General features: G+C 43.1%; 1 protein-coding gene across 1 annotated transcript in view; it reads left to right on the plus strand.

Annotated features, from left to right (window-relative positions):
* Nucleotides 1–7,254: 7,254 nt before the first annotated feature.
* The window catches only part of LOC109917293 (oxysterols receptor LXR-alpha-like), an 8,066-nt gene continuing 850 nt past the window's right edge, over nt 7,255–14,470 (plus strand). Inside the window, exons 1-5 of the mRNA XM_048607270.1 lie at nt 7,255–7,281; nt 9,082–9,261; nt 9,882–9,981; nt 10,837–10,950; nt 12,978–13,072. Of these exons, the coding sequence (XP_048463227.1) occupies nt 7,255–7,281; nt 9,082–9,261; nt 9,882–9,981; nt 10,837–10,950; nt 12,978–13,072 (516 nt within the window). The remainder of the gene's footprint in view (nt 7,282–9,081; nt 9,262–9,881; nt 9,982–10,836; nt 10,951–12,977; nt 13,073–14,470) is intronic.

Consider the following 14,470-nt stretch of genomic DNA (forward strand, 5'->3'; position numbering starts at 1 on the left):
TTCGGGCCTAGACCCTTCTTCAGAAATCTGAAGAAGGGTCTAGGCCCGAAACGTCAGTTTTCCTGCTTCTCTGATGCTGCTTGGCCTGCTGTGTTCATCCAGCTCTACACCTTGTTATCTCAGATTCTCCAGCATCTGCAGTTCCTACTATCTCTGCTAAAATATTAAGATTGCTTTTCCAGTGTGGGAGAATCTGCTGTGGCCTCTCATTCATTCTTCAAAACTCTCTGCAACTAGTCCCATTTTCTCCTTACATGTCCCAGCATAAATCCAGCAAGTTGGCTGCCTCTCACCTTGATCAAACACCAAACTCTATCTAAATATATGATACACTTCATTCCAACTCCCATCTTGTTTATCCTATTTGTTTATTGGCAGCCACCATCATTACAACCATGAGGATTTCTGTAACCAGTTCTGTTCAAAGACTGCTCATTATCTTTACTTAATTATCTAAGCTATTTAAACCGTGGTCTCCAAGTGCATTTTTATGTCCATTGGACTGGGACTGCGAGATCGCCATTGGGCACTATCTGAGTGTCTTCGCTTCTTTCTGATTGCATTTTGATGCAGGAGTTACTTTTGAACTTACACTCTGCTTTCTTCTTCCCAACCCTACTCTGCAACCTATTAAATCACTTCATGGTGAACAGTCAACCAATGTTTAGACTTGTAACTTTTCCTGCATGTCCTGCAATAGTCACCTTCCTTGATTCACTAAACCTCTCAAAACTGTCATCCACTCTGGGCAGTTGATCTTTAGATGTCTTGTGTGTCAGCATTGTCACCAGAATACTACCCACAGTAGCACTGCACTGTCATAGGGAGTGCTGAACACTCAAAGGGGCAGTGCCAAGGGAATGCCACGCTATTTTGGAGGGATAGTGCTGAGGCAACGCTGCACATGGCCTAGTAGTATTATTGCTAGAGTGTTAATCCAAAGACCCAAGTAATGTTCTGGGGACCTGGGTTCGAGTCCCATCAAGGCAGATGATGAAATTTGACTGCAATAAAAATCTGGAATTAAGAGTCAAATGATAACCATGAAACCATTGTCAATTACTGGAAAAAACCTATTTGCTTCACTAATGACATTTAGGGAAAGGAACTGCTATCCTAGTCTGGTCTACACTCCAGTGGCAAAGTGGTTGGATCTTAACTGCCCTTAGGCAATTAGGAATGGTATAAATGCTCACCCAGCCAGTGATGGCTACATCCCATGAATAAATTAAAAAAGAGCCACAGAGGATAGTGCCAAGGGAATGGGGTGCTGTCAGAGAGACAATGCTGAGGAACTGCTGCACAGGGGGCAGTGCCAAGGGAATGCTGTGCTATCAGATGGACAGTGTAATGGGAGCACCGCATTGTTAGAGGGACAGCACCGAGGGTGTGCCACTTTGTCAGAGGGGAGCACCAATGTTGTGGCACTTTGTTTGAGGAATAGGGTTGAGGGATTGCTGTACTGTCAGAGAGGCAGTGCTGAGAAAGCACACCACTGTTAGAGGGACAGTATTCCAGCTGTGGTCTGTCTAGTGCCTTGTACAGTTTCAGCAAAACCTCCCAACTTTATATTCCATTTCCTTTGAAATAAAGGCTTACAATCCATTTACTGCCCATTACCTGTTGAACTTGTATGCTAACTCATGCACTAGTATTCCCAAATCCCTCTGTGTTGCAGCCTTAACACTATACCCCATTTAAATAATATTCAGTTTCTCTATTCGTCCTGCCAATGTGCATAACCTTACATTTTCCCACATGGTGTACCTTTGCTAAGTTTTTGCACACTCACCTAACATGCCTATGTCTCTATGCAGTCAATTTTTGTCGTCCTCACCACTTTCCCTTCCCACCTATTATTTTGTCATCCACAAACTTGTTGGCTATACATTCGCTTCCGTCATCCAAGTCATTTATATATGTTTTAAATAACTGTGACCACAGCAGTGAGACCTGTGGCACACTACTAATTACAGGTGGCCATCCTGAAGTGCCCCCTTTACCCCAATTCTTTGTCTTCTAATAGTTGGCCAATCCTCAATCAGGCTAATATACCACGCAACACCGTAGGCTCTTATTGAGCAGCATTGCATGTGGTACCTTACAATCATAGAATCCCTACAGTGTGGAAGCAGGCCATTCAGCCTATCGAGTCCACACCAACCCTCCGAAGAGCATCCCACCCAGAACAGGTGGTGCAGAGGCCCAGTGCAAAAGATAAATGGTAAAGGCCATGAAGTTGTGGTGAAAGAGAAATACAGATGTAAAATAGGTACAAATTAAAAGTGTGGAAAGATGAATATAGGTCCTCTCAGCTGAAAGTAAAATAAACAAAACACACAGAAATCAACCTGCAGGTGGTAGGGTAGTGGTGGCATTGTGGTAGAAGAATGTGAGGAAACTGGACGACATACGTCATGATATCAAGTTCTGAATTTGAGGAATTCAATATCCAGTTTTCAAGGCTGTGAAGTGTGTAAGGAGAAATAAAAACTACCATTTTCTAATTGATAGAACCGAAGAGTACAGGAGAAGGAGCAGACCATTGGGGACTTTGAGCCTGTTCTACCATTCAATCTGGTTAGACCTCATCATGCAACTCAATACCCTGTTCAGAAAACAAACAAATGCTGGAGATCACAGTAGGTCACGCAGCATCCATGGAGAGAGAGCAAGCTAACGTTTCGAGTCCAGATGGCTCTTCATCAAAGCTGATGTGAAGTGTGGAGGAGGTAGTATTTATGCTACAGTTGGTGGAGAGTGGTGGAGTGTAGGGTGCTGGAGAGAAAGGATATTGATAGTACCCTGTTCCCATGTTTTTTCCATATCTTTTGATCCCTTTAGTCCTAAGAACTATATCTACACCTTTTTTGAAAGTTTGCAATGTTTTGGCCACAACAGTTTCCTGTGGCAGAGAATTCCACAGGCTCACCGCTCTTAGGGTGAAGAAATTTCTTCTCATCTCTGTTCTAAAAGGCCTACAAGATCCTGAGACTGTAATTAACTCCTAGTGCTGGACTCTCCTATCATCCAGAACATCCTTCTTGGATTTACCCTGTCTAATCCTGTTAGAAATATGCAGATTGCTACGAAATCCCAATTCATCCTTCTAAACTCTACTGAATATTATCCTAACCAATTCTGTCACTCCCTGTATGTCAGTCCTGCCAACCCAGGAATCAGTCTGGCTAACCTTCTTTGCACTCCCTCCATAGTCAGAACCTTCTTCCTCAGATAAGGAGACCCAAATCACACTCAATACCCCAGGTTTTGGTGTCACCAAGGCCCTGTGCAATTGCAGCAAGAGATTTCTGCTCCTGTACTCGAATCCCCTCACCATGAAGGCCAACATACCATTTTGCCTTCTTCACCGCCTGCATGCAGCCAGCACAGATTTCTTAAAGGAAAATTGGGTTTGACTAATCTGATCAAGTTATTTGATGAAAGAGCAGACGTTGAAGGGCATAGTACAGGCGGTTGCATGCAATCAAAAAGCATTTGACGAAGTGCCACATAACAGGGTATGGGATTAACGCAATATTGGAAACTTAGGTATACAACTGTCTAAGGGATAAGAAGCAAAGAGTATTGATGAACAATTATTTTTCTGATTGAAGGAAAATATGGAGTGGGTTTAATATTCTGACTATTGCTTTTCCTGTTTGATATAAATGAAATGGACTTGGGTTGAGGGTATTTCTGTGAAGCCTTGAGCAAAGTAGGAAATAGTGAGGAGGATTAAGGCAGACCTCAATCTCCTTCCAGTGCTGAAGAAGTCATATTGGACTTGAAACATCAATTCTGTTTCTCTCTCCACAGATTCTGTCTGACCTCTTGAGTTTCTCAAACACATTTTCTGTGTTTTGCCCTTACTGGATGATTCTGCCAAGATATCCTCACTGCTCCAGTTGATTCTGTGATCAATATTGTTCCCCTCTTTTCTTCTAGCCCCCTCACTAACTTGTCTGAAGACCTTGTGAACCAGGAATGTTGAGCTGCCAGTCCTGATCAGCCTTCAGCCTCAGTCACAGCTACGATAACTCACTCGTACGTGCTTATCTGTGCCTTCAGCTTTGTCTGTCTTATACTTCAGGCTCCTTACATTAAAATATATTCCACTTAACCTTGTGAAAATCACTTTTTTTTAATCTAGCCTATATTGCCCATGCATTCCAAACTCATTTGCTGTTGTTTTAACTTCAAATCCCATCTCAGATACTCTCCCCTCTAAACTACTTTTTTAAAATTCATTAACAGGATGAGGACGTCTCTGACCAGGCAGCATTTATTACCCATCCCTAATTGCCCAGTGGGCGGTTCAGAGTCAACCACATTGCTGCGGGTCTGGAGTCACATGTAGTCCAGACCAGGTGAGGATGGCAGTTTCCTTCCCTAAAGGACATTAGTGAACCAATGGATTCAAGGTCATCATTAAATTCTTAATTACAGATATTTTTAACTGAATTCAAATTCCACCATCTGTCGTGGCGGGATTCAAACCCTGGTCCACAGAACATTATCTGGGTCTCTGGATTGACAGTCCAGTGATAGCACCACTAGGCCATGGCCTCCCCCTGCTTGTCAAGATCCTATTCCCCCGTCAATCTATTTTAAATCCACCTCAATAGCATTTGCAAACCTCTTCATGAGGATGCTGGTCCTGTTCCCGTTCAGATGGAATCCATTTATATCCTACAGATCCCGCTTCTGTCAAAAGATGTCTCAGGAATCTAAAGCTCTCCCTCCTGCACCATCTCTCCAGCCAGTATTCACCTGCTTTATCCTATTCCTATACCCACCACTGCATGGAAACAGGAGTAATCCAACCATTGGTACCTTTAAAGTCTTGTTTTTCAATTTCTGATTTAACTCACTAAAGTCCGCCTGCAGGACCTCATTTCTTTCTCTTCCGAAGTCATTGGTCCCAATATGGACCACGGCCTTTGGCTGTTCACCCTCTCCCTGCAGGATGCCCCGCAGCCATTCTGATGAGATTCTTGTCTCTGACACCGGGAGGCAACATGCCATCCTGGAGTCATGTCTATGGCAGCAGAAGTGCCAGTCTGCTTCTGCCATTAAAATAGCCCACACCACTATTACCTTTCAACACTTCTTCCTCCCACCCTGACCAGCTGACTGCCCACAGTGCCCTGGCCTTGGCTCTGGTTGGTATCCACAGTTGAACCATCACTCTCATCGTTTTCCAACGCCAAAGAACAGCTCGTAAGCAAACAGCACTCAGGAATTCCTGCACTACCTGCCCAGTCCTAACCTCTGTCTGGCAGGCATCCAATCCCCCTCTGCCTGACCATCCTTAGCCTGTGGGTTGACCATGTGCTGTCTAAACATTTCTCAGTCTCATTAATACACTGTCATGCCCCCGCAGCTGGCACTCAATTTCCAAAACCTGGAGCTCAGGTCGCTTCAGCTGGAGGCACCTCCTGCACATTGGTCATTCAGAGTGCTACGATGTCTCACATAGTGCGGGATGTTTAAATTACGGACCTGAGCACCCCAGGTATACATTAACCAATTAGAATGTGGATATTTATTTATGTTTTCCCTTTAACCTCACTGCCTCATTACCTGAGTCCCATATAGCTGTCAGTTTGTCTGCTTCTGGGACCTTTCCACACTTGCTGCTCCTTTTAACCTCACTGCTGCTGCTGCTCCCAAGTCCCTCACAGATCCACCACTAGTCTGTATGTTTCTGGGAACTCCCCACTGCTTGCTGCTCCTTTCAATCTCACTGCTGCTACTCACTAATCTGTCTGCTTCTGTCTCACCTCTTACCCCTCTCTTCAAGGACAGTTAGTCAAAGGACTCACCATCATCATCTGAGTTTGGTCCATGTTTGAACCAAGCCTGTAATGAGGTCAGGAGCTGGCAGAACACAAACTGGGTGTCAATAAACATGTTACCAATACACAAACAAGGAACAAGAGTAGGCCACTCAGCCCTTTGAGCTGCACTGCCATTCAATAAGATCCTGGCTGATCTTTTTGTGGGTTCAAGACCACGTACCCATCCGCTCACCATAACCCTAATTCCTTTACTGTTCAAAACTTATCTTTGCCTTAAAAACATTCAAGGAAGAAGCCTCAACTGCTTTACTGGGCAGGGAATTCCACAGATTCACAATCCTTTGGGTGAAGAAGTTCCTCCTCAATTCAGTTCTAAATCAGCTCCCTCTAATTTTGAGGCTATGCATGCTACGCCCCCCAACCGCCCCCACCCTCAACCCCGACACCCAGTTCAAGATTCACCCACCAGTGGAAACAACCTCCCTGCTTCTATCTTATCTATTCCCTTCATAATTCATGTTTCTATAAGACACCCCCTCATTCTTCTAAATTCCAATGAGTATTGTCCCAGTCTAGTCAATCTCTCCTCATTAGCCAACCCTCTCAACTCCAAACTCAAACTAGTGAACCTCCTCTGCACCCCCTCCAATGCCAATACATCCTTACTCAAGTAAGGAGATTAAAACTGCATGCATTACTCCAGGTGTGGCCTCACCAGCAACCTATACAGCTGCAACATAACCTCCCCGTTTATAAACTCCAATCTCCAGCAATGAAGGACAATATTCCATTTGCCCAAACAGTCAGAATGCAATTAAGGAGCAGATGTGTAATCAATTCACTAAGGCATGTAAAATTAACAATGTAAATGTATTAGGGGATTTCAACAGCTCCAATATTAGTAGCGATAATGATAGTATAAACATTATAGCGACGACAGATTTCTTGAAATGTATATTCACATTTGGAAAAGAGTGGATTATTAAGGATAGTTAACATGGCTTTGTGCGGGAGAGGTCTTGTCTCACAAATTTCATTGAGTTTTTTGAGGAAGTGACAAAGATGATTGATGAGGGTAGGGCAGTGGATGTTTATCTACATGGACATTACTAAAGTTTTGACATGGGAGGCTGGTCCAGAAGATGAAGTCACATGGGATCCATAGTGAGTTGATAATTTGGACACAAAATTGTCTTGGTCACAGAACACAGAGGATAGTTGTGGCAATGTGTTTTTTCTGACTGGAGGTCTGTGACCAGCTGCTTTCTGCAAGGATAAGTGCTGGGACCGCTGTAGTTTGTAATAAATATAAATGATTTGGATGAAAATGGAAATAAGATCTGATTGGTAAGTTTACAGATGACACAAAAGTCGGTGGAGTTGTGGATAATGAGGAAGGTTGTCAAAGGATACAGCAGGATCTAGGTCAGTTGGAAAGTTGGCCGCAAAAATGGCAGTCAGACTTGAATCTGGACAAGTATGAGGTAGTGCATTTTGGGAGGTCACATGCAAGAGGAAGTATACAGTAAATGGCAGGACCCTTAGGAGCATTGGTATGTAGGGTAATCTTTGTAGATGTACCTTCAAGTAGCTGTTCCCAATCTATTTCAGCCAGATCCTGCCTTGTTTTAATAAAATCTGCCTAACCCCAATCCAAAACTATGGATGCAAGTCCACAGTTCCCTGAAAGTGGCAAAGCAAGTGGATAAAGTGGTAAAGAAGGCACACAGCATGCTTGCCTTCAATCATTTGGGGCATTGAGTATAAAAGCTGACAAGTCACGCTGCAACTCTACAAAATTTTAATGAGGATATAAGAAGGACACGGGGGCTTTGGAGAGGGTGCAAAAGAGGTTTACCAGGATGTTTCCTGGATTGGAGTGTATTAGTGATAAGGAGAGTTTGGCCAAACTTTTACTAGAGCATCGGAGGCTGAGGGGCGACCTGATAGAAGCATGTAAACTTATGAGCGGTATGGATAGGGTGGATATTCGGAGTCTTTTTCCCAGCATGGAAATGTCAAATACTAGTGGGCATAGGTTTAAGGTGAGAGGGGGAAAGTTTAAAGGGGATGTGTGAGGTAAATTGTTTTACACAGAGTGTGGTAAGTGCCTGAAAGGCGCTGCCACGGGAGGTGGTAGAAGCTGATAGAATAGCAACTTCTAAGAGGCATTTAGATAGACACGTGGAGAAACAGAGAATAGAGACATACTGATACTATGCAGGTAGATGGGATTAGTTTAGAATGGCATTGTGGTCAGTGTAGATATGGAAGGCCAAAGAGCCTGTTCTCCTGATGTACAGATTTAGGTTCTGTACGGAGATCTTTTCATGTCAACACTTGGGTGGTCCTATAAGGGAGGGTGTAATGCTGGATCTAATTCTGAGAAATGAAGTTGGACAGGCATTCGAGCCAGCAGTGGAGGAACATTTTAGTGATAGCAACCCCAATACTATATGTTTAAGTTTGTTTTGGACAAGGAGAAAGCTGGTCTGAGGGTTTTGGATCCGGGTTAGGCAGATTTTATTAAAATAAGGCAGGATCTGGCTGAAATAGATTGGGAACAGCTACTTGAAGGTACACCTACAGCAGGACAGTGGGATATATTCGAAAAGGTACTGGGAGTGGGGGTGGTACAGGCCCAATACCTTCCCTTTAGGATGAAATTAGGACCAGTAAACCCAGGTAATCCTGGATGTCTCAGAATATTCAGCACTGAATTAAATGGAAAAGAGAGACGTATAATAGGTACAAAGGGAGAAAAACAATGGTGGCCCTAGAGGAGTATAGGAAATGCAGGGGGAATTCAAGAAAGCAATTTGGAGAGCAAAGAGGGGGGCGAGAGAAAACACTGGCAGGCAAGGTTATGGAGAATCACAAGATATTTTACAAGTATATCAAGAGAAAAATGATAACCAGGGAAAGAAGACAGCTAACTAAGGACAAAGGGGCAATGTGTGTGTGTAACTAAAGGACATCGGTGGAGTGGATTCCTGTCCTTTCTGATCCATACATGCATTACCTTTTCCTTGTGAGCCTCCCATTGCTTACTTACTGTTTTACCTGTCAATCTTAGATTCTAGTCCAGCTGGGCCAGATCCCATTTCAACTCATTGATAAGCATCCCCCATTAAGTTGAGCATTCAGTTTTGCATTTGATTTTTATTTTTCCTATTCTGGAACATGTCTAAGGCTCTATCCTATCGGTGGGTTCGTTGTTTTACGTTATTTGGCTTTTTGAACTATTCAACGTCTTCTTACATCCTTTGTCCCATAGCCATGGCCGCAGAGTGTTGATATGCACAATCGAGAGATGAGGCAGCAGAGATTTGCACACTTCACTGAACTGGCAATCATCTCCGTTCAGGAAATAGTTGACTTTGCAAAACAACTGCCAGGGTTCCTGGACCTCACCCGTGAAGATCAGATTGCTCTGCTGAAGACTTCTACCATTGAGGTGAGCTTCCAGTTCCACTGCGTTTACAGCAGCTCCTGCTTGAACATATTCATACTTTGCCAGTAAATGTTCTGACCAGTGTAGGATTCAGCAAAGGGTCCTGTGTTTAACAATGAGATTATTTAACACTAGATTATCACTGAATTATATAATGCTGTCCTGTGTTTAACACTGGGTTCATCATTGAAGCATATAACACTGTCCTGTGTTTAACACTGAGATTACCACTGAATCATATCACACTGTCCTGTGTTTAACTCTGGGAGTATCATTGAATACTGAGATGTGGTATTGTCACTGAATCCAGACATAATGTCCCATGTTTGACACCCAGATTCTCACTGAATTCTGGGGCATTATTCTATGTTTAACACTGAGATTACAACCGAATTATATCACGCTATACCCGTGTTTAACACTGGATTATCACTGAATTATACCATACTCCCCTATGTTTAAGAGAGATTTTCATTATTGTGAACACATTTTCAGGTTGTTTTGTCATTTTGTCATATATGCAATACTGTGTTTATGACAGTCATCACTAATGTCAGGTGATAAGTCTATGAGTCTGACCTTGGAACTTGTTTTATGATTTCTTTTTTTCTGTTCTTATTAAGATCATGCTTTTGGAAACATCGCGAAGGTATGATCCAGAGATCCAGGGCATCACATTTCTGAAAGATTTCAGTTACAATAAAGAGGACTTTGCCAGGGCAGGTGGGTGACATTTGTCTGATCATTTTCACTGGTTGTGCTGACACAATATTGTACCATTGTAGGGGCCTTATTGAGTGCAGAAATTTCCAATGTAATGTCAGCAAGTGATTGTCTGTTACACACTGCCTGGAAATGCAGTGGTGATAGATTCAATCGTGACTTGCAAAGGTCAGTTGTACAAATTTTACAAATAGTGTCATGTTGAGTAAAGCAGGGAGCAAGACTAATCAAACAACACCTTCCTGTGTTCTCTGAATCTCTTGGTTAATGAAATTTGGCACATCATTTGAAGTCTGGCAAGAGGTTCCAAAGCTTACCGTTAACATTACGATATTAATGAGGGCTGTCACGAGCTAAGAAGCTTTTCAGCAATCCCCTCCTTGACAATTTGACCTAGTGCTCAGTTCACTGAGTATAATGGAGCTGGCCCAGACTCTATGGGTAACAGAGGATGAGGGCTGTTCAACCAGCAATTACACTGTGGTCAAACTCCTCTGTATAATAGTTTGATATACAGTGGACTGGGATTCCATTCTGATCCCTGCATGATGGTTGAATGTAGACCAAGCTGGGATCTCATTCTGAACCCTGTATGATGATTGGATATAGAGTGGACTGGAATCCCATTCTGGATACCTTTATTATGATTGGATATACAGTGGACTGAGATCCCATTCGGATCCCAGTCTGATGATCAGAATTACAGTGAACTGGGATCCCATTCTGATCCATGAGTGCTGATTGGATACAGAGTGGACTGGGATCTCATTATGATCCCAATGTGATGATCAGATTTACAGTGCACTGGGATCCCTTTCTGAAACACCTTGTGATTTCATTTCTTCTTTGTCTCAGGACTACAGCTTGAGTTTATCAATCCTATCTTTGAGTTTTCAAAAGGCATGAATGATCTCCACTTGGATGATGCAGAATACGCTCTCCTCATCGCTATCAGTCTCTTCTCAGCAGGTAAAGTGTCTTGACCACTTGATCAATTAAAGAATCTCATCACACTGATTGCTTGCTGTCTACATTGCTCTTCAATGTCACTATAACTTTAAAATGAACTCATCTCTCCCACTGAGTTCTACATGATTAGTCAATGCCCTTCTACAACAACTGTAAGCAGATGTGTCTTACTTTTGAACATTGAAGCTTGGATTTCCCCATGTTCAGCACTGCATGTTCTCTGAAGGTCACTGACACTTGCTAATAGGATTGAATGAACATCAATAGACTGTGATGTAAGCTACAATCTATGGAAAGTGACAGATAAACAAAACCATGAAATAATATGGCAGATTATATTCATCTGGAAGATGTCATTGAGATCTAAAAATGCAGACAGTACAATCTTACACTAACTCCTTGTCAAAACACCAGGCCTGAGTCAACACCTCAAGCATATTTTATTCAATGAAATTGAACAAAATAAAATTCATTTGGGTTTCTAAGCATTCAGAATGATTTGTAATGTTAGTTTTACTCCTGGGTGCTCAGTTGAAAATGCCCCCAAGACTGCGTCTGCACATCTACATTATCTTATTGAATGGCGGAGCAGACTTGAGGGGCTGAATGGCCATGTTTGTACATTCTGACTGCTATCAGAGGCTTCAATAGTAAAAACTCAAGTAAGGTTGTCGCACATGCATTTTCTAACTTTAAAGTTCAAACAACAACAAAGGAAATCAAGTACGTAGGGTAGACAAACAGGAGGCTAGAAGAACGTAGCAAGCCAGGCAGCATCTGGAGGAAAGGAGAAGTCAACAACCTGGCTGGTCGATGGGAGGGATGAGCCTGGTTGGTGGCTGGAAGGGAGGGTCAGAAGGTGGAATGGAAGGGAGGAAATGCAGCTGGAAGGGGAGCTGGGAGTTAGGTGAAAAAGTTATTTGAAATTGGAGAACTCAATGTTGAGTCCTCCAGGCTGTAGGGTGCTCAGGCTTAAGATAAGGTGTTGTTCTTTAAATTTGTATTCTGAGTCGCTGCGACACTGGAGGACAGACGTGTCGGAGAGGGGTGGAGAGTTGAAATGGATGGTGACCGGGAGGTTAGGCTGGCCGTCCCACCTTCTCACCCATTTCCCAGCTCCCTTTCCAGCCCCACCTCTTCCCTTCCATTCCAACTTCTGACCTTCCCTTCCATCCACCAACCAGATTCATCCCTCTCATCGACCAACCAGTTGTACCTACTACTAGTGTCCACCTATCACCACTATTCCGCTACCCCCCCGCCTTTATCTGCAGCTCCCCCTACCCCCCACATCCAGTCCTGAAGAAGGGTAATACCCAAAACGTTGACTTCTCCTTTCCTTCAGATGCTGCCTGGCTTGCTGTGTTCTTCCAGCCTCCTTTTTGTCTACCTTGGATTGCAGCATCTGCAGTTTTTTAGGCTCGAAATCAAATATGTAACTGACTCAATATCAACACATGGTCAAATTTCAATCAGAATTTAAACTAGGGGGTAATTCTTTGTTAGAGTACTCCTCTTGTGTCCTTTCTAATCTTGGCTATAGGAAACTTTAACGTCTTCTATTAGCTGGTTTTGTCTCTTTCGTTTGTGCATGGGATGTGGTCATCTCTGGCTTGGCCAGCATTTATTGCCCAACCCTAAATGCCCTTGAGAATGTGGTGTTGAACTGCCTTCTTGACCTTTGCAGTCCTTGGTGTGTAGATTGACCCACAACGCTGTTAGGGTGGGAGCTCCAGGACTTTGATCCAGTGACTCTGTTTGCAAGTCAGGATGGGGAACTTGCAGGTTGTGGTGTCCTCATGTACCTGCTGCGCTTGTTGTTTTTGGTGGTGGAGGTTGGTGAGATGAAGTACTGAGGGGATTAGGTTCAAAATCCTTGACGCTGCGGGTACATCATAAATAGATGTATTTGGCTATGTCTCACCTTACCTACTCTGCTACAATCTCAAGTGTTGGTCCTGGGTAATTGATAAGTTAATGGTGCTGTTCTGAGGTCACCTAACTGATATCGAATTGTTTTTCCCCAGACCGCCCAAATGTTGAAGACCATGAGCTGGTGGAAAGGCTGCAACAGCCTTACGTTGAGGCTCTTCATTCCTACACCCGGATCAAGAGACCAACTGTGAGTAATGAGCGATCTGGCCACTGGTGTAAGCTTTCCCCTCTCCATTTCATTGTCTCTTCAGCATTCATTAGAAGAAGCAATTCGCTTCTAATAATTGCTGAGAGAACCCCTAACCCTGCATATCTCAATGTGCACATGAACCGGGCATGGTGAAGGCCAACACTAGCCATTTAAATAAAAATGGAAATCGCTGGAATTTCTTCAGGTCTGAGGAAGGGTCACTTGACCTGAAACATTAACTCTGATTTCTCTCCACAGATGCTGCCATACCTGCTGAGCTTTTCCAGCAATTTCTGTTTTTGATTTGTGATTTACAGCATCCCCAATTTTTTTTTTGGTTTTTCTTAACTATTTAAATTTTGATTGAAGTTTTATAAAGTGCCACTTACCCTGGGGTGCCTCCATCTTCATTCCTGTTGTTTATGAACACGTACAAATAAGTAATAATGGAGATTTTGTAGACCAGGTCTTAATATGTCCCTTTTGAGGACTCCCAGTCTTCATTTCTTGTTCAAATAAAAATGTTAACTCTGTTTTCTCCTCCACAGATGCTGCCAGACCGGCTGAGCTTTTCCAGCAACTTTGTTTTTGTTCATTTCTTGTTCATCGCTTTTGTTAAACTCTTAACTGATGTTCACATTGCTGAAAATCCAATTTCTACACTTACTTACTTGCCCCACCCTTGTATCTGACAACACTTCTAATGTTTGTGAGTTTGATCTCCTAGTTCCATAACTTAATCCACTATTTCTTACATTCTACACAGTTGAAACAGATCATCTTTATAAGGTCTGAAACATTTGCCGTTAATCAGTTAGCTCTGATAAGTGCTGTTACAGATGCATTGTAAAATTGAAAGTGCCTCACCCACAGTCCTCCAGTTCCCAAAGGGACTACTGAAGTTTCTGTACAAGGTCCTCACCCTCCCTGCTAACCCAGTCACGAGTCCCAAATCTCCACTGCATGTGCCCTGGTTTGTTTCTACTTTGCTACTTCTCCCCAAACTACATCAGGTTGGCATCAAGGTCCTGTTAAAATTTACTGGGGCACGATAACTTTCGCTTGGTCCCTGGTGCAGCGAGTGCTACAGTGTTTCAAAAACACAACAAAACACTAAACCCTGTGGAGTCTGGAAATTTGAAACCAAACTGAAAATTGTAGAAATTCTCAGGAGGTCTGGCAATTGTTGAATGAGTTCACGTTCCAGCCCTGTGACCTGTTGGAATGATTCAAAGGTCACAACCTGGAATGTTGACTCTATTTCTCTCTCTACTCAGATGCTCAGTGTTTTCCTTTTTGATTTCATAATTGATCTCCATACCTTTCAGATAAAGCCTACCCGAATATGAGAGATAGTAGGAACTGCAGATGCTGGAAAATCTGAGATAACAAGGT

The sequence above is a fragment of the Rhincodon typus genome, chromosome 17 (genome assembly GCF_021869965.1).
Source record: "Rhincodon typus isolate 14 chromosome 17, sRhiTyp1.1, whole genome shotgun sequence".
In the NCBI taxonomy this organism is placed as follows: Eukaryota; Metazoa; Chordata; class Chondrichthyes; order Orectolobiformes; family Rhincodontidae; genus Rhincodon; species Rhincodon typus.